This window comes from Callorhinus ursinus, unplaced genomic scaffold (assembly GCF_003265705.2).
Source record: "Callorhinus ursinus isolate GAN/ISIS: 27379988/994484 unplaced genomic scaffold, GSC_fseal_2.0 scaffold1, whole genome shotgun sequence".
NCBI lineage: Eukaryota > Metazoa > Chordata > Mammalia > Carnivora > Otariidae > Callorhinus > Callorhinus ursinus.
The window spans coordinates 62,489,753-62,510,817 of record NW_027397063.1 but is presented as its reverse complement, the minus strand read 5'-3'; the positions used below and the strand labels follow the sequence as shown (position 1 = coordinate 62,510,817).

Genomic DNA, 21,065 nt, shown 5'->3' with positions numbered 1-21,065 from the left:
TAGTTCATTTATTTCTGTTCTCATCTTTATCATTTATTTTCTGCTTGCTTAGGGTTTAGTTGTCTCTTTTTCTACTTTCTTAAGATGGAAGGTTAGGTTATTGATTTGAGATCTTTTAAAACAAAATATGGGCATTGGGTGGCTCAGTCGGTTAAGTGTCTGACTCATGCTTTCGGCTCAGGTCATGACCTCAGGGTCATGAGATCCAGCCCTGCAACAGGCTCAGTGTGGAGCCTTCCTAAGATTCTCTCTCTCCCTTTCCCTCTGTCCCTCCCCATACTCTCTCACAGGTGCATGTGTGCTCTCTAAAAAAATTTTAAATAAATAAATAAATATAAAATATTGCCATTGGGGCATTTCACTGGCTCAGTTGGAAGAGCATGTAACTCTTATTCTTAGGGTTGTGAAATCGAGCCCCACACTGGGGTTAGTGATTATTAAAAAAATAATAATAAATGAACTTAAAAAAATATATATATAGGGGCACTGGGTGGCTCAGTCAGTTAAGTGTCTGCCTTCAGCTCAGGTCGTGATCCCAGAGACCCAGGATCAAGCCCCTCTTCAGGCTTCCTGCTTGGCGGGGAATCTGCTTTTCCCTCTCCCTCTGCTCCTCTCCCTGCTCATGCTCTCTCTCTCACTCTCCCTCTCAAATAAATAGATAAAATATTTTTTTTAAATTATATATATATAAATATATGTATAGGCACCTGGGTGGCTCAGTCAGTTAAGTGTCTGCCTTCGGCTTGGGTCATGATCCCAGGGTCTTGGGATCGAGCCCCATGTCAGGCTCTCTGCTCAGCCAGGAGCCTGCTTTTCCCTCTCCCTCTGCTTGCCACTCCCCCTGCTTGTGCATGCTCTCTGTCAAATAAATAAAATCTTAAAATATATATATGCATATATATATATAGCCATTTACAGCTAATATATTTCCCTCTAAACATGGTGTTAGTTATGTACTGTAAGTTTTGATATACTCTGTTTTTGTTTTCATTTATCTCAAAGTATTTTCTAATTTCTCCGTGACTTCTTTGACCCATTGGTTATTTAGGAGTGTACTTTTTATAGATTTTTTTTTAATTTTATTTATTTAATTGACAGAGAGAGAGAGAGAGAGAGACAGCGAGAGAGGGAACACAAGCAGGGGGAGTGGGAGAGGGAGAAGCAGGCTTCCCGCTGAGCAGGGAGCCCGATGCGGGGCTCGATCCCAGGACCCTGGGATCATGACCTGAGCCGAAGGCAGTCGCTTAACCAACTGAGCCACCCAGGCGCCCCAGGGGTGTACTTTTTAATTTCCATGTAGTCGTGTATTTCCCAAATTTCATTCTATTATTTATTTCTAATTTCATTCCATTGTGCTTTCAGAATGTATATTTATGTGATTTCAATCTTTTAAAATTTATTAAGATTTGGACGCCTGGGTGGCTCAGATGGTTGGGCGTCTGCCTTCGGCTCGGGTCGTGGTCCCGGGGTCCTGGGATCGAGTCCTGCGTTGGGCTCCCTGCTCCTTGGGAGCCTGCTTCTCCCTCTGCCTCTCTCTCTCTCTCTCTGTCTTTCATGAATGAATGGATAAAATCTTTAAAAATAAATAAATAAAATTTATTAAGATTTGCTTTGTCTATCCTTGAGAATGTTTTATGTGCACTTGAGAATAATGTGTATTCTTCTGTTATTGGATGGTGTTTTCAACATGTCTATCAGGTCTAGTTGGTTTATAGTGTTCAAGTTTTCAACTTTTTTGTTGATCTTCTGCCTCATTGTTCTATCCATTACTGAAAGTGAGGTATTGAAGTCTCTGTTTTTGTTGAATTATTTATTTCTCTCTTCAGTTCCATCAGTTTGTGCTTCATGTATTTTGGAGATCTATAGTTAGGTGCATATATGTTTAATAATTGCTAAATCTTCTCTAACCTATATTATCATAAAATACCCTTCTGTGTCTATAATAACAATTTTTGTCTTAAAATCTATTTTGTCTAATACTGGCACAGCTACTACAGGTTTGATTCTTATTTGCACGCTATGTCTTTTCCCATGCTTTTACTTTCAACCTCTGTTTCTTTGAATCTAAAGCGGATCTCTTATAGACAGCATATAATTGGATCATGTATTTTATTTATTTTGGAATCTCTGTCTTTTAATTGGAGTATTTAATCCATATGCATTTAATGTAATTACTGGTAAGGCAGAATTCAGAATTTATGTCTGCCATTTTGATATTTGTTTCAATATACCTCATGTCTTTTTTTTTCTTTCTTCCTACATTACTGCCTTCCTTTGTGTTAAATAGATATCTTCTAGTGTGCTATTTAAATTCCCTTGTCATTTCTTTTACTATATAGTATGTATGTGTGTGTACACATATACACACACTTCCATTTTGGGTTTTTTTATTTCCCTGGAAATTATAGTCAACATCTTTGTTTACAACAACCTAATTCATATTAACACCAACTTCATTTGAATAATATATGGTAACTTTCCTCTTTTACAGCTCAGTTCTCTTCCTCCTTTTGTGCAACTGTCATATAAGTTATACAGCATGTGCATATCAAGACTGATTTTCTTTTTAAAGATTTATTTGTCAGAGAGAGACAGAGAATGAGCACAAGCAGGGGGAGCGGCAGGCAGAGGTAGAAGGAGGCTCCCCACTGAGCAAGGAGCCTGATGCAGGACTGGATCCCAGGACCCTGGGATCAGGATCTGAGCTGAAGGCAGCTGCTTAACCGACTGAGCTATAAAAGGGGTGTCTCAACACAGGCATCCCTCAACACAGATTTTAAATGATTGCTGTATGCATTTTTCTTTTCTTTAAATCAGATAGAAGAAAAAAGAATTATGAAAAAATACACTTATGCTGTATTTTATATTTATTGGTGTAGTTATCTTTATTTCTTCATGTGCTTTCAAACTACTCTCTAGTGCCTTTCAATCATAAAGTCTCCCTTTAGTATTTAAGGCAGGTTTTCTAGTGAAAAATTCTCTTAGTTTTTATTTATCTGACAATGTCTTCATTTCTCCTTTATTATTTTTTTAATCTAAGTTTTTTTAAAGATTTTATTTATTTATTTGAGAGAGAGAGTGGGAGAGAACAACAGAGGGAGAAGGAGAAGCTCCCTGTTCAGCAGGGAGCCCCAACGGCTCTATCTCAGGACACTAGGATCATGACCTGAGCAAAGGCTCCTTTATTTTTGAAGAAGAGTTTTGCTGGATATAGAATTCTTACTTGAGTCTGTTTCTTTCAACAATTTGAAAATGTCATCCTACTTTCTTCCAACTTCCCTGGTTTCTGATGGAAAAGGAGCTGTTAATCTTATTGAGGCTCCTTTTTGCTTGGTGAGTTGCATCTCTCTTGTTGCTTTAGGAATCTAGATGTTTTTGGCTTTTGACAGTTGGATTATGATGAGTCTAGATATCAATCTCTTTGAGTTTATTCTACTTGAAGTTTCTTGAGCTTCTTGGATTTGTAAGTAACTGTTTTCATCAAATTTGGGACGTTTTTAGCTATTATTCCTTTAAATATTCTTTTCTCGCTTTCTCTCTTTCCTCTCCTTATCAGCTTCCACTGTGCATATTTTGGTAAGCTTGATGCTTTCCCACAAGTCAAGGCTTCATTCATTTTTCTTCATTCTTTTTTCTTTCTGTTCCTCAGATTAGGTCATCTCAATGAACCTATCTTCCAGTTTGCTGATTTCTTTGCCTGCTCAAATGTGCTATTAAGCCTCTTCAGTGAATTTTTTATTTCAGTTATTAACCACTCCCCATTCTTTTTTCCTTGTAAGTTATTGTACTTTCCAACTCTACAATTTCTATTTCTATTTTAAAATATTTTCTGTCTATATTGATATTCTTTATATGGCGAGACATTTTCCTTTGGTTCTCTAACATGGCCTCCTTTAGTTTTTTGAATATATTTAAAAATAGCTGATAGTCTCTGTCTAGTAAATCCAGTGTCTGGGCCCCCTCATGGATAATTTCTATTGATTGCTTTTTTTTTTTTTTTTTTGGTCTGTGTATGGGCCAGTTTCCTGTTTCTTTGCCTGTCTTATAGTTTTGTTGTTGTTGAAAACTGGACATTTTAAATAATATAGTGTGATAATTCTGGAAGTCAGATCTCCTCCCTAGGATTTATTTGTGCTACTACTTGTTGCAGTGGCTATTTGGTGATTTTTCTGAGCTAATTCTGTAAAGTGTGTGTTCTTTGTTGTATATGGTTACTGAAGTCTCTACTCAGCTTAATGTACTCGTTAGCTAATGATTAGACAGTGACCTTCCTTTTTTTTTCTTTAAAGATTTATTTTTTTGAGAGAGAATGAGAGAGAGAGACCACAAGAGGGGTTGGGGCAAAGGGAGAAGCAGACTCCAGGGAGCCCGATGCAGGGCTCAGTCCTAGGACCCTGAGATCATGACCTGAGCCAAAGGCAGATGCTTAACAGACTGAGCCACCCAGGCACCCCAGACAGAGATCTTCTTAAATTCTTGGAACCAATTAAGTCTCTTTGCCAAGGGGCTCTATATGTATGTTGTGGTATGCCTTCACCATTGCACCATGCAATTTACAACTCTGCTTTACCTTTTACTTCCTGCTCTCTCAGAGCCTTAAAGTCGGCCAGAGGAGAGATCTTAGGGCCTTCTCAGGTGTTTCCTGAGTATGGGCACAGCATGAACAGCCCTGGGCATGAATGTGGACTTCTAAGTTCCTGAGAATATGTTAAACTTTTCAAAGCCCTATGGATATCTCAATCCTCAATTTTTCCTTGCAAGTCTTTTGCTTAGTCTATTGTTTCTCCAGTCCTGACTTAACTCACTCTGTTGGCTGCCAAGCTGATTTTCAACGCTGATGCATACTAATGGCAGATCAACGAGCCTCATCTTGAGCATACGATCAGATGCAGCTCACAAAGTCCTTCTTGTCTCAAAGTCAAATTCTCAGTCTGTAAAGATCAGAAAATGTCCTTCATCTTGTCATGTACTTATGCGTTCCCTTCTAGCTCATCTTGCATCCACAGCCACAGGAATTAGTTTAAAAGCTCTTAGTATTTGATACTTGGCTCATGAATTGTGCTAGGTGCTGCTCATCATCCTTAAATCATGCAGCTTAAAACTTCTTTTGAACTATGTTTTTCTTCCTTGTACTTGGACCTCTTATCCACCACGGGCTAGTAACCCAGTTTTGCATTGGCTAATTTGCCCTAATATGACACTTCCGTGAGACACTCCTGCCCATGCTGCTAGCTTGGTTATAGATACCACAACTCCATGAGCAAGTAGCTACTCACCCCAACCCCCAGCTCAGATCCTGGAATTCTGCCCTTGTCCAGCCCTGAGCTCTTTCAGCATCTGAGACCACTTCCTCAAAAGCCCTCGAGAGTCAAAGTGAGTAAAACAATTCCTCACATCTACCTAGTTTGTTTGGCTGGAAGAGATACATTATGTGGATGAAGGCCCAAAAGAAGTCCCAGAAAATTAAGGTGAATATCTTGAATGCCTCCCAGGGGACTGATGGTGCTACAATGCTGAACACCTGGGAATCAGGATGGGTTGAGAAAATAAAATTCTGTTTCTTAAAAACATAATCTTAGGGACGCCTGGGTGGCTCAGTTGGTTAGGCGGCTGCCTTTGGCTTGGGTCATGATCCTGGAGTCCCGGGATCGAGTCCCGCATTGGGCTCCCTGCTCAGCGGGGAGTCTGCTTCTCCCTCTGACCCTCTTCCCTCTCGTGCTCTCTATCTCTCATTCTCTCTCTCTCTCAAATAAATAAATAAAATCTTTAAAAAAAAAAAACATAATCTTAAATGCAATGTGGTACTCTAGATTGGATCCTGAATAGAAAAAGGACATTAATAGAAAAACTGGTAAAACTAAATAAAGCCTGTAGTTTAACATTATTGTACCATTTTTTTTTTTTTATAAATGCACCATGGTTAGTAAGATGCTAATATTAGGGGAAGGTCTCTGTACTGTATTTACAACTGTTCTGCAAACCATAAGTTATCTTAAAGTTAAAATAAAGTAATAACATGTATTGAGGGATTTCTATGTGCTAGGCATTGTGCTAAGGACCTTAAGTGAACTATTTCAAATAATCCTCACAACAATCCATGAAGTGAGCACTACTGACCCCATTTTACAGGTGTGGGAAGAAGCTTTAGGCCATTCTACTAACAATGTATCAGAATACTCTAATTAAGCAGGAAAAGAGCTGGGGTGGGGAGATAGTTTCTTGCAAAGTCCTTTGCCCATGCCCTGCAGAAAGTAGAATTTACCTGGTTATTAACAAAAGGAAAGAGAAGATGTGGAATCTCTTTCCTCTCTATCCTATGAGATTTAAGACTGGTATGTTGGGAAGGTCCTATATTGGACTTCCCAAGTATGGACTTGAAAGATGACATAACTAGGACACAACTATGGCAGAACTAAAAATGTCTAAAGAATCTTGTTGTTAGAAGATTATTGTCTTTGGAAAAGCTCTCATTGCCTTGTGGAACTTTTAATTGGGCTGCATTCCAAGCCTCCAAGAAGTATCTATAAACATCTAAGGATCCATGAGGTGCCTGGGTGGCTCAGTCAATTAAGCATTCAACTCTTGATTTTGGCTAAGGTCATGATCTCAGGGTCATGAGATCCAGCCCTGAGGTAAGCTCCCAGCTCTGCGGGGAGTCTGCTGGAGATTCTCTCTCTTCCTCTGACCCTCCTCTCCCCTCCCCACGTGCCTCCCCAAAATAAATCTTTAAACATCTAAGGATCCTGAGATATGATTATATAGATTTAGCCATACTGAACTGGAATTTCAGACAGTGGAAACAACACCTCACTGGACCTCTGGGACTAATACTGGAGGCACAATCTGCCATGGGCAAAATTACATAGTGCAGTAAATCTCTGACATCCTGATATCATCATAAATTCCCAAACAGCACGAAATAACAATGTCCCTCAAAAAACAACCAAAAACACTAAAGTAGAACTGAAAATTTAAGTGGTGCCCTTTAGCTATACATTAGTTTGTGCTTCCATGCCAGTTAGAAAAATGTGGATAAAGAGTGACCAGCTAACATCACTGACTGGCCAGGTGACCCTCTTTCCTGTGTCAGTCTTCTAGGTCATTTTACTTTAGTGAAATGATAAGCAACTATGGGTTAGTGCTAATAAGCACCTAAATCCACATTAAACTGTGTCTATCAAGAACTTCAACTGTATCACATCTGTAATTTAAAATGTTTTAGCAAGGATAGTGTGTGTTCTAATAGAAATTCACATGCGAGTTTCGGTCAGCTCCTAGTCAGAAAGGTCATACTCTATAGACAGCTGCTACAAGCACTTCTGTATCTGTATCTCAATCATCACCTGGGGCTTCTCCCTCTCCCACTCTCCCTGCTTGTGTTTCCTCTCTCGCTGTCTGTCAATTACATAAATACAATCTTAAAAAAAAAAAACCAAACCCAAATCCTTATAAAAAATAAATTAAAAAAATAGAATAAATATATCTTTAAAAAAAGAGGTTACTCATTTGGATTATAAGCTTCTCTTTGTTGCAAATATCCCCTGAAGGTTTAGACACCTCCCCTCCCCCCTTTTCACTAATCGATTAATCTAAATTCTAGTTGAGCATTAATCTCTTAGAGAATGGATGAAAAAAATTTTGGAGTTTGAAGGTCTTCAAGATAAGTAGGACCTTGACAGTACTGGGTGTAAATCAGAAGATGAACACCAGGCAATATATATATATATATATATTTAAGATTTTATTTGACACAGAGCACAGGCAGGGGGAGTGGGAGAGGAAAAAGCAGGCTCCCCACTTAGTAGGGAGCCTGATGCGGGGCTTGATCCCAGGACCCTGGGATCATGATCTGAGCCGAAGGCAGATGCTTAACTGACCGAGCCACCCAGGCGCCCCATGGGTAGTGTTCTTGAAAGAGATAATAGAACATTGACAAATTTTGCCTTCTCAAGTTTGCTTAGGTAAGATCTTGGCTTGGTGTCAACAGTTTTTTAAATGGGACTACTTTGTAAAGTTGTAAATTTCAACCCATCCTAATTCAGGTCTCATCATTCTGTTGCTGAGAGAAAAAGAGGAATCAAGTAGAGATGACAGGATGTTCTAATTCACCCCCACACCCTGCCTTTCAGGATGATTTAGTGCAAACTTTAATATTTCTAGTTCAAAAGGTCTTCCGTAATATAACTCTAAATGTGTTGAGGGTCTGTTGCACTACCCTAGTTAGCATTGGATTAGGATGGATTAGTGGGTAGGGAAAGATAGAGCGAAAGGCCAATCTGAAGACTGACCCTGTTCAGGATTGCAGCGTACCATGGTCTTCCATAATGAGGATCTTTTGTGACTAAGTAGTCTCTGGATTTTTGGAGGGAGAAGAAGTAGAAAGGGATAAAGAAAAACATGATTTGGAATTGTTGCAAATTGACCTAAGCCAGTTTGTGTACTACTCTTAGGTTCTTTGGGTATTTGCCACCCAAAAAATTTGAAGGGGTGAGGGGTAACCTTATGACAGTTGTATGGCTAAATTGTGAGCAAGTCTCAAACCAAGCTCTGCCACACATCTAGAAGCTAATTAATTGAACATTTATTAGCAAAAGCATTCATTTGGCCTGTTCGACAGCTCATTATCATCCTTGCTTTCTGTCCTGTTAAGTGCTCTGTCCACACTTTGCACAAAAAGGTTTCACTTCCGGCAGAGAAGGAAATATTCTAGAGGCCAGGATTCTGTCAGCCTTAAAGATGCCCTCATGGAACCAGGTATCCTCCTAAACAGGGTTCATTTAGGAATAGAGCTTTGAGGGCCATCCTTTAAGGAGTCAGGTTGCAGGTCTCGCTAGATTCTTTTTTTTTTTTTTAATGGTTTTGTGTGTGTTTTTTTTAAAGATTTTATTTATTTATTTATTTATTTATTTATTTATTTATTTATTTATTTGACAGAGAGAGACACAGCAAGAGAGGGAACACAAGCAGGGGGAGTGGGAGAGGGAGAAGCAAGCTTCCAGCTGAGCAGGGAGCCCAATGCGGGGCTCGATCCCAGGGTCCTGGGATCATGACCTGAGCCAAAGGCAGATGCTTAACGACTGAGCCACCCAGGCGCCCCCCTCACTAGATTCTTAAACCCTATTCATGCAACACTGCCGTTTCTCTCAGATTATTTCAGTCAATCCAAGTAACTTGAAAACCTTTAACTTCACTGATAAGAGCCCATTGTTAACTACCAAGCAATGAATTTCGTAAGGAAAACCCATTTCCCATCTTCATTTTGCTTGTAAGCAGAGCAACAGGATTGTATTTTTACCATTGAATACACAATATGCAAGAGTCTCTTGAAGCTTTTTTAAAAATCTACCATTTATAATAGACCAAAGATAATAAAGTACCTAGAAATAAGTAATACCAACAACAACAAAAAAAAACCTTTATAAAGGGAATGTGAAATTTTATTGAAAGATTTTATTTATTTATTAGAGCGTAAGTGGGGCAAGGGGCAGAGGGAGAGGGACAAACAGACTCCATGAGGATCAGGGAGCCCAATGCGGGGCCCAATCCCAGGACCCTGGGATCATGACCTGAGCCGAAGTCAGACGTTTAACCGACTGAGCCACCCAGGAGTCCCTTATTGACAGATTTTAAATTTGGGTTGGGAACTGTTTTGTGGCTAGGACAGTTTCACCTGTGCACGATGAAAAGAAAATTAAAAGTGTGAAATGATTTGATTCAGTTTAACTCAGATTAATGAAACATTGGTTCAAAGTCAGAACTATATATTCTGCTGAGTTTTGGTAGAAGGTGACACCTCCTAGAAGGCAAGACGTGGCTTGTCTAGTAATCTAGCCCCTTTGGATAGTAGTTTTGATGTGCCATTCAGCCAAAGGAATGTACCCACCCATTTGCTGTCCCCAATTTTTTGGGGAAACTGGTTTCCACAGAGCCACCTCTCCTTGTTGGCTGCTAAACATCCTACCAGTCAAAAAACGTGATTAAATTCTGGAATTCTCTTCTTACTTGTAATTGGAGGCTCTGAGATCACCTTTAGCTAAAAAGAGATGAAGGAATGGTTGATGATTAAAAAAAATTTTTTGGGGGGTATTTTCCTCTGGTGTATGAGTATTGAAATTATGTCCCTGTACATTCTATGAATAAAGTATTTATTTGGGGGGCGCCTGGGTGGCTCAGTCGGTTAAGCCCCTGACTCCTGGTTTCTGCTCAGGCAGTGATCTCTGGATCATGAAATTGAGCCCCGAGTCAGGCTCCCCACTCAGTGCGGTGTCTGCTTGAGATTCTCTTCCCCTCCCTCTCCCTCTGCCCCTTCCCCCCACTTGCACACACACTCTCTCTAAAATAAATAGATCTTGGGGCGCCTGGGTGGCTCAGTCGTTAAGTGTCTGCCTTCGGCTCAGGTCATGATCCCAGGGGCCTGGGATCGAGGCCCACGTCAGGCTCCCTGCTCAGTGGGGAGCCTGCTTCTCCCTCTGCCGGCTGCTCTCCCCCGCTTATGCTCTCTCTCTCAAAAAAATAAATAAAAGCTAGGAATAAAAATTCTCTATTCTGCAACAAGGAAGTCTGAAAACAGTAGAATCTTAGAATTCTGAAAAACTCCCAGTAAGCACACTAGCTACCAGTTGAAGGAACCTTCTTTTTGATGTTTTGAGAATTACCTTGACATTAGTGGTCAATGGTGATGTTGCTAAGAGTAGTTTGAATGATATGTTGAGGGCAGATCAATAAGATAACAGAGAAAAACAGTCTTTCTAGAAGTTTCGCTGAGAAAAATCAAAGGAAATTTGTTTTAAAAGGAGGATATGTGCGCATGCTCATTTTGCTGAGGGTTATAGGTTGTAGGTAGAGGAAGGCTAAGGTAAGTCAGAGTGACCTGGGGATCTGGGAGGTGGTGAAATATGGAAATAGGTCCTTGGTGAGGTTAGCTGCAGAGATGGAGAACATCTTCCACTGAGACAAAAAGGAAGAAGGTACAGATAGAAACCATAACATTCCAGCTTTAGTGTAGAAGCAAGTGTTAAGATGATGGGATAAAGGGGTTGAGAGTCATGAGATAGCTTGGAGAAAATGAGAAAAGAGAAAAAAAATGATCTAGGACCAAAATGAACGGTTGGTGAACAACACCAAGAGCCCAGCTGAGAATTGAGAAAAATCAACGTGTAAATGAGTATTTGTTTAGTGCTGTGCCAGACGGTGCAACACTACTGTTGTTATGGAAACAGCAAGTATGTACCAGACATCTGTAAAAAGTCTATGTGAAAGAATTAAAAGCAAGGGCGCCTGGGTGGCTCAGTCGTCAAGCGTCTGCCTTCGGCTCAGGTCATGGTCCCAGGGTCCTGGGATCGAGCCCCGCATCAGACTCCCTGCTCAGCGGGAACCCTGCTTCTCCCTCTCCCACTCCCCCTGTTTGTGTTCCCTCTCTCACTGTGTCTCTCTCTGTCAAATAAATAAATAAAATCTTAAAAAAAAAAAAAGCAAAAAAGAACCCAGAAAAAACACACAATCCAGAGATAATATGGCATGAATGTTTGTGCCCCTCCCCCCAAATTAATATGTTGAAGTCCTAACTCCCACTGTATTGGTATTTTTGGAGATGGAGTCTTTGGAAGGTAATTACGGTTAAAGGACATAAGGGTGGGGCCTTATGATGGGATTAGTGCCCTGCTAAAAAGAGACACCAGAGATGGCTCTCTCCCCATGTGCACATACAAAGAAGGGGTCCTGTGAAAACACAGCCAGATGATGGCTGCCTATAAGCCAAGGCCTCAGAATGAAACCTACCTTGCCCAACATCTCAATCTTGGACTCCAGAACTGTGAGAAATAAATTTTTGTTGTTTAAATCTTTCAGGCTAGGGCACCTGGGTGGCTCAGTCGGTTAAGCTTCTGCCTTTGGCTCAGGTTATGATCCCAGTGTCCTGGGATCGAGTCCTGCATTGGGCAGGGAGCCTGCTTCTCCCTCTCCCTCTGCCTCTCTGTCTCTCATGAATAAATAAAAATAAATAAAAAATCTTAAAAAAAATAAATCTTGGGTGGCTCAGTCGGTTACGTGTCTGCCTTTGGCTCAGGTCATGATCCCGGGGTCCTGGGATCAAGCCCCGCATCAGGCTCCCTGCTCAGCGGGAAGCCTGCTTCTCCTCTCCCACTCCTCCTGCTTGTGTTCCCTCTCTCACTGTCTCTCTGTCAAAAAATAAATAAAATCTTAAAAAAAAAATCCTTCAGGCTATTGTATTTTGTTATGGTAGCCTGAACTAGAAAAAAACACAATTAATACATCAGGAAAGATATTAAATTTATGAAATAAGAACAGAAGACTGTAAAAATGAAGATCAGAAAACAAGAATGAGCTGTTGGAGATTAAAAATCTGATAGTTGAGGGGTGCCTGGGTGGTACATTTGGTTAAGCATCTGAGTCTTGGTTTTGGCTCAGGTCATGATCTCAGGGTCATGAGATCAAGCCCCACGCCAGGCTCTGTCTTAGCGTGGAGTCTGCCTGAGAATCTCTCTCCTCACTCTCTGTCCCTGTGCTTTCTAAAATAAATAAATCTTAAAAAACAACAACAAATTTTCTGATCTTCATCAAAGAGGGGTGCCTGGGTGGCTCAGTTGGTTAGGCGTCTGACTCTTGATTTCAGATTGGGTCATAATTTTGGGGTTGTGAGATCAAGCTCCACGTTGGGCTCTGCACCGGGCATGGAGCCTGCTTAAGATTCTCTCTGCCCCTCCCACTCTCTCTCTCTCTCTCTCTCTGATAAAAAAATAAAATCTTAAAAAAAAAGGCAAAGAGATGGAAAGCAGAAGGGAAAGGTAAGAAAAACATGATTAATGCTGGAATTCTAGACAGGAAGTAACGGAGGAAAAAAGTGGCAATTTTTAAAGAAATAATAATACAAGAATTTCCCGGAAAAGAAGTCTGTTATCAAGATAGCTTGCCATATGCCCAAAGCTAATGAAAACATATATACCCTCACCAAGGCACGAAACGGTAAAATTTCAGAACAAGAGGCTGAAAAATGATTACATATAAACATACTATCAGAAATGGCAGTTATAAGACAATGAAGTAGTGACTTTACAATTCTCAAGAAAGATGATTTCCAACCTAAAATCCTGTATTATCAATGAAATTTAAATGAATTTTCAGACATGCAAGTTCTTAAGATCTTACCTCTATGTACCCTTTCTCAGGAAGTTAGTGGAAGATGTACTTCTTTGAAATGAGGGAATAAATCAAGCAAGAAAATATGGTAGCCAAGAAACGAAGGACCTAACTCGGAAGAAAAGTGAAGTTGAGTTTCAGATGCCAGAGGGGCAGAAGGTCTGTAGAACAACAGTCCAAAACTGCAGACCCAGTCAAGTTCCAAGAAAGAAAAAGGAACTGTTATTATCTGAGACATTTGACATTTACTTGTTAGAAAATAGCCCTCAGAGGGTTTTTGCAATTTTGTGGTAATAGAGATGTAGGAAACTTTGAAAGGAAACAGTAAGACAAGAAAATTAACAACAGGAAAAGCAGAGAGTTGTACAAGAAATGATAGGCAATGATAATAAATTACTTAAGTGAACAACACTTCCACATAGTCATAAGTAAAAGCTGACTACTGGAGTGCCTGGGTGGCTCAGTCAGCTGAGCCTCTGACTGTTTCAGCTCAGGTCATGATCTCAGGGTGGTAAGATCAACACCCCGCCCCCAACCCGCCACGGGCTCAGAGCTTAGCACAAGTCTGCCTAAGACTTTCTTTTTCTCTCCATCCGCTCCCCCCGCCGCCTCGCTCTCTAAAATAAATAAATCAATCTTAAAAAAGAAATAAAAAATTGCTACTTTTAAAGTAGACTCCAGGACACCTGGGTGGTTCAGTCGTTAAGCGTCTGCCTTCCACTCAGGTCATGACCCCAGGGTCCTGGGATCGAGCCCCACGTCGGGCTCCTTGCTCAGTGGGGAGCCGCTTCTCCCTCTCCCACTCCCCCTGCTTGTGTTCCCTCTCTCGCTGTCCCTCTCTGTCAAATAAATAAAATCTTTAAAAATAAATAAATAAATAAAAAGGAGAAAAGAAAAAAAATATAAAGTAGACTCCACACTCAGTGCGGAGTCTGCTCCGCGGGAAGCCTGCTTCTCCTCTCCCACTCCCCCTGCTTGTGTTCCCTCTCTCACTGTCTCTCTGTCAAAAAATAAATAAAATCTTTAAAAAAAAAAAATCTTTCAGGCTATTGTATTTTTGATTTATTCCCTCATTTCAATGCAGGGTTTGAACACTTGACCCTGAGATCAAGACCTGAGCTGAGATCAAGAGTTGGGCACTCAACCACCTGAGCCACCTAGGCGCCCCCCAAATATTGCTACCTCACTTAAATGGGAGACTAGATTGAATGAAATGGGAGGATGGGATGGTATGACAGTACCCAAATTCTCAACTGCCTAACAAGAAATTACTAGATAAAAAGATAGAAATGTCAAGAAATACGTTTAAGTATATAATTCAGAAATGTGAAGATTGAGCTGTTCTTAGCAGGCATTGGAGTTAAAAGTAGAATCATCTGTGGAGTTGGACTTGGCAGTGGGAAGTTTAAAGCTGAGGGACTGGCATTGTTTATTAAGATTATTTGGATTTTTAATCTAAGTACATTGCTTTGTTAAAAACCTAAAATAACTAGGTTATTGAAATGAAAAGACATTTCCCTTCATTGTTCTCCTTTTTGAAAGATAAAACTTGTTAAATAATTTAGCATAAAAAAATCTAATTAAAAAAAAGCCACAAATATCAAAGTATCAAAGAAGTAGTAAAGCATGCATTAAGCTCCTACAAGTAGTGCTTTTCAAGTCATTCAAGCATTTCTGACCTTTTCTTGGGGAAATGTTTTAAACATTTGCTATAATTAAAGATACACAAATGTTAGAATACCATAAACAACTTTATAGTGTAACAAATATACTTTAAGCAGTCTTTACTTATATCCCACTTCCTGCTTTTAAAAAATGTGTAATTTTGGTTTTTGATAGTGAACTCGGTATTGCAGCTGTTCTCCAAGTTAGGGTATCTAAGATTCCATATGAAATGCATAAATAGGGTGTCTGGGTGGCATAGTTGGTTAAGCATAGGACTCTTGCTTTCAGCTCAGGTCATCATCTCAGGGTTGTGAGATCAAGCTCTGCATCAGGCTCCATGCTGGGCATGGAGCCTGCTTAAGATCCCCCCTCCCATGCACGCTAGTGTGCATGCACTCTCTCTCTCTCTCTCTCTCTCTCTCTCTCTCTCTGAAATAAATCTCAAAAAAAAAAAAAGAAAGAAAAGAAAGAAATGCACATAATGACATGATGCCTTAAAGTGTGTACACTTTTAAAGATCTCTTGGTGTATTTAACACAGCAATGCTGATAAGATTCTTATTATAGCAGTGAGGTAAGCATTAGAATTTCAGGCCAAGTTATTGGAGGTATTCAAAGAGATCAAAAGTGTTTCCCTGGGTCTGACAGCCCGAACATTTGTTAAGAAATGTATTCTAAACCTGATTTAGAAGAGAGAAGGCTCATGTTACCCAGACATTTCTGGAAACTTATCTAATTTGGAGCTCTGTAATACATTCAAAATAGTGCCATGTTTAACAAATATTTAACCTTAAAAATACTAGAATACTTCTTGAAACCTATTATATTTATTCTTTTAAACTATTCTGATCTGAAGAAAGAACTGAAGTTTAGGAAAGGGGAAAATGAACATAAAAAAATGTTTATTTCTAGCCCTGAAAGAACAAAATTATTGAACAAAGTCATCAAATACAGCAGTTAATGTCAATGTAACAATTAAATAATTGAACGGGATTAAATTAAAAATAAGTCAATATAAAATTTGAAGACAAAACAGAAAAGACAAACTACTTTCACTTAATTCCATTTCTATCTACCAAAACAAGGGGAAAAAGATGTCCAATTCCAAATATAATTCTTTGCTTTTCTCAATACAGAATGAAAATTTGTTTGACAGAATTACACATTTCTCTCTCTCTTTCATTTGGCAACATTCTAGAATGGTGAGTGAAAAGGACTTCAGCTCTCTCAAGGCCAGGCCAGTGCTTGATTCTGCCTTGTAATTCCCACAATATCTACACCACAGTGTCTTTGCCAAAGTGGTCAATAAATGTGTTGAGTGATTAAAAAACTGTATGCGTGTGTGTGTGTGTATTTTTTCCCTTTCTTACACACCCACATATACACACACTGTGGGAAAACTGATTTTAATTGTCTAGCTTATCTATTGTGGAAGCAATGGAAACAAAGAAGACAATCTTCATTTTATATAACTATGAAATCCCACTATAAAAAACCCAAAAGGTGTATGAATTTGGATTTTAGTTTTTTTTAAATTGTGTTATTTTTTTTTTTTTTTTTTTTTTACATTTCACTGGATATGGATCTCATTATTTAAAATTTTTAGATTAAAAAACTGATGCAAGTTCTTTAAACACCCATTTTTTCTAACTATACCTACAGATCTAAAATTGTTCTGGCTAGAATACAGTATATATAAACAGACATGTATTTATGTGAACCCTATAAAGAAATACTCATAGGTAGTTTTAAATTGCTTATTAAAGGCACAGGTTCATTTAGGACTGGTGGTAACTAGATACATTTTAAGCAGCTTAATATTTATGTGTGGAAGAGAAGAGAATTTATACTATGTGCCAGGCACTCAACACATGAAAATAGAGTTGTGTTAGCTTTGGTTTCTTACGCTACCACAACTACTCTACTTGTTAACTATTCTCAGGTAGGATAAAATATTCAGTATTTTCATGGTTTCCCAGTTTTAACTGTCCCTAAAAGCAGCAAAAGGAACAAGAGGAGAAGGAAACTTTAAGACTACGAGAGAGTCTGAAATACAATAAATAAGTACTATAGTAATATTGTTCTAATTAACACAAGAGGACTAAGGTAACTTTTAGATTTAAATGAGAATTTTCATTCTAAAGTGATGACAAAAAGGGTGAATACAAAAGGTAGTTATTAAAAAAACATGAATCTTGATTCAGATATAATTTTTCTTTCAACAAGATCTGAACATTTTAATTTAAAATTAACTAATAAATCACAATTCCATATTGCTTTTAGGATTTTGTTTAAAAATGACACGTTTCAGAATTAACCAAAGTATATTTCTATTACAAGTTAGTTTATCCAAGTAAGTAAAGAATAAACCACAGTGTAGCTCCCTTAACCTGGGAGTCAGGTTTTAATGACAAAGTCCGTTGCCAGCAATGGACATGCAGGTAACCCTCAAAGAAGTTGTAAATTTAAATCCCAAACTGCTTCTATAAACTGAGAAGACCTTTGTTGAGTCACAGGCATAAAAATGGAGCATTGGCACTGTATTCAATGAACATGGTCTTTATGGCATATGTGTGGAAGGGCCTTCTAGAGTGGTCATGACGATCAGTCTTAACATCTAGTTGGTTTTCTAGTTCATCGGTAGCGTCTTCTTTATCATAATCCATCCAAACAACTATTTACACAGAATGTTCAAATCTAGATTTTCATCAGAAATATACCAGCTTGTTTCTGTAATTCAGTAATAGCTGTAGGTGGCCAATATAATCCAGAGAAAAATGAAATCAAGAATCAGACTGAAAACAGAGACCATTAAGTGCTCTAGATAAAAGTTTCACTACTTATTTTACTCAGTTTCATGAAAACCTTGCATTATCAATAAAAAACAGCCATTTCTATCCTTATATCTTAACACAGATGTGAGGAAAATGATAGGAAACAAAACTCGATTAGTTCCCCTAATGTAGTCCAAAATATCAAAATTATTTTTATTCATGACTTGGTACTACTGCAGGATGGCAAGTAAGTATGAAGTTAATTAGGACTGCTGGTGGGGAACAAAATGCCTGAACCAAATCAGATTTTTTTCTTTTATGTGGCTTATGGCATGTCAGAAGGGATGACACCGCTTCCACAAGCAAAACAATAAAAAAATAAGGAGAGAAAAGCAAACAGAAGGGGGGGGTGGAGAAGAAAGGACACTCTCATAATTAATGCTACAGGTCACAGACCCTCTTCAAATTTTTAAAATAAAAAAAGTATTGCTATCAACAAGCACATTTCATTTTTCTTCTTGTTTTTTTCACATGATTACTTATTTTCGAAAAAAAAAATCTACTCAACATCTCAAATAATCCATGAATATATCATAGACTTTGTGACTTAAGTTCTCGCAGATATTAAAATGTTGGCAATGGGTTGGAAACAATGTTTATAACAAATCTCTACAGTTTACTGGTCAGAAGTGGCATCTCTATGTAACTGTCATTTCTCTTTCATGAACATAATCTTATCGAATTACTTTAGAGCTCACCAAAGTTCTAGTCTCTTGCTTTGTTTCTGCTAGCCCCGAGTATTTTTCTCCTTTAAGTGGAAACAAAAAATTCAAACTTTTAAATTCGGAAAATTCAATGGTTATTATATTTACCAAAGGGGGAGAGGTGGAGTAGGGTGAGAGAGGGTTAATTAAAAAACAAACTAACTAAAATTACAACATATACAGAAACTTATCTCCAAAATGAGGGTAAAAGGAAGAAGGGAAAAGTAGCGGTACCCATCAGTCCCAAAGCCCAAGCTGGAACAAGAAAGAACAAATCACTTTGGTTCCTGAAGCCCAATCTGAAAAGGATATAGTTAGAAAAGAAACACAATTGTAAGGATGTATAATCAATGGGATTCTTTTTCTATGTCAATGATTTAGTTATAAATATAGATTATTAGTCTCTCTATACATGTAACAAATGCCAAACAACTCACTACCATGAAATTTCTAAAACTGACTCTTTCACATTTGTTAAAAAAGGTAAAAATCACATATTTTTCTTCCCTTCCTTCAGTTCAAATTATGAACTGAAATACTACACGTAATAATAGCTGGTCCTAACTTCTATACAAAGCTAACCGATTTTGAGCTCCTTTGCCAATATAAGGAGCTACATCATTTTTATTACATTTGCCTTGAATTTAGGCACAAGAAAAATTTCTCAAAGCAACTCAAAGAAGCAAGGCAAGGAAAAAGAGGGCTATGAAGAAGAGAGAAAAGAAGACCAGCAGATGGAACCAATACTCTGAACAACCCGAATCTGCCATTCAAGTATTGAAAATGCTCCCCCAAAGGGACAATGAATGGGATCTATTATGATGAAGTCAGCAAAATAAAATGCAAATCTCAAGCACGATCAACAGCCCTAATGGGCTGTCTGCTGAAAGAAGTAAGGCTAGTGATTCAGTCCGCAATTCCTTTTGGACCCTATAAAGAAGGGAGTCAAAAGAAAGTTGTCGTTCTGTTTTGCAATTTTCTCTTGGTTCTCTTCAGGAAGTAGTAGTTTGCTTTTTCCTCCATGTTATGCAGACCATTTCTTTAAACCCCAAAAGAGTAATAATTTTCATATATTAAAAGATTTCTTTTAGAAAATGGAAGAAAGAATACGAGGCCACGGCAATGATGCTAACGGTTACTCTTCATTGCTTCTTTAGCTGCCATGATCAGTGGAGTCAGGCTGGACAAGGGCTTGGCCAGTTTCAGGAAGGGATGCTGCCAGAGAGAGGGGGGAAATATGTATCAGTGTCACCAGATCAGACGCTTAAGTATTTCTTTTCAATTAAGTCCCAAAGACTACTTTATGGATTATAATTTATTTAACAAGCACATATTTCAGGATGTGTATAAAATCAACATAATCAATATATCACTTTCATAGTTGAACCAGGTCTTTTCAGTTTATCTAATATTATCAAATCTCACCTTAATGACCCAGATACCCATGCCAGCAAATGAACTTGTCTGATAACTGACAATATGCAAAAACTCATATACTTGATTTTAGTATTATAGCTATTTTATTCCCAGCAGATAAAATCCTAAACTACAGCAACTGCCATGCTGCGGGTGATAAATGAAGAGTGCAATGTTAATTATTAATCCTATGTAAACTTTGTTGGTTACTCAAAAAAAATCAACTTTATCCAAAAATAGTATTATTTCCAAATTCACCTGTAACAATTCTTTGGCTGAACCCCTTTTCTCCACATCCATCTCCAAACAACGGTTTAAGAAATCCCGAAATATTGGGGAAAGTTTCTCTGGATTCTGAAGTTCTGGAGTTCCATTAGTTGCTATCAGGTATAAGGCCTAAAAATAGAAGAACATCTTTGACATACTTAAGACAGCACAACAAAGTGAGACAGCACTTTATAAAGTTTATGGATCTTTTACTTCTTTAGTTTTTTTAAAGATCTTTTAAAAAAGTAATCTCTACACCCAACGTGGGGCTGGAACTCACAACCCTGAGATCAAGAGTCGCACACTCCACTGACTGAGCCAGCCAGGCACCCCTGGATTTTCTACTTCCTTAAAGACAATCACCAGAGGGGCGCCTGGGTGGCTCAGTCGTTGGGCGTCTGCCTTCGGCTCAGGTCATGATCCCAGGGTCCTGGGATCGAGCCCCACATCGGGCTCCCTGCTCGGCGGGAAGCCTGCTTCTCCCTCTCCCACTCCCCCTGCTTGTGTTCCCTCTCTCACTGTGTCTCTCTCTGTCAAATAAATAAATAAAATCTTAAAAAAAAAAAAGACAATCACCAGAAATAATAAATTGAGGTGTAGTATTATTTCTGCCCATTTGTATCAGATATTCTCCCTTTACTTTTAGATGTTACATTCCCCTAAATTTTTTTTTTCAGAAATTAGATTCATCTTTTTGGGGAGGGGTTATAAATGTAATACATATTGATAAAAGAACTATAATACATAAGGATATAAGGAAAAATGAGCACAATCCCACTATCGACACATAACATCCATTTACCTTTCTCAAGCTTTTATTCCAAGTCACACCAGATTTCAAAACAATGGGATTTGTTGAAACCTTTTTTTTTTCCTTCAAGTTTTTATTTACCTTCTAGTTAGTTAACATATAGTGTAATACTGGTTTCAGGAGTAGAATTTAGTGATTCAGAAACCCTCTGCCCGTTTTTTGAACTAGCTCGATCTACATAGCTATAGATGAAATAGGCAGAACAGAGGATTTT

The 21,065-nt window shown here is 38.6% G+C and overlaps 1 protein-coding gene across 2 annotated transcripts in view; it reads right to left on the bottom strand.

Annotated features, from left to right (window-relative positions):
* Window positions 1–15,700: 15,700 nt before the first annotated feature.
* Window positions 15,701–21,065, bottom strand: part of PAK2 (p21 (RAC1) activated kinase 2) — a 90,816-nt gene continuing 85,451 nt past the window's right edge. For both annotated transcript variants that reach the window (XM_025876204.2, XM_025876211.2), the window contains 2 exons: window positions 20,032–20,169; window positions 15,701–19,572 (listed from right to left, as the gene is read on the bottom strand). In XM_025876204.2, coding sequence (XP_025731989.1) covers window positions 19,486–19,572; window positions 20,032–20,169 — 225 coding nt within the window. In that variant the 3' untranslated portion in view covers window positions 15,701–19,485. The remainder of the gene's footprint in view (window positions 19,573–20,031; window positions 20,170–21,065) is intronic.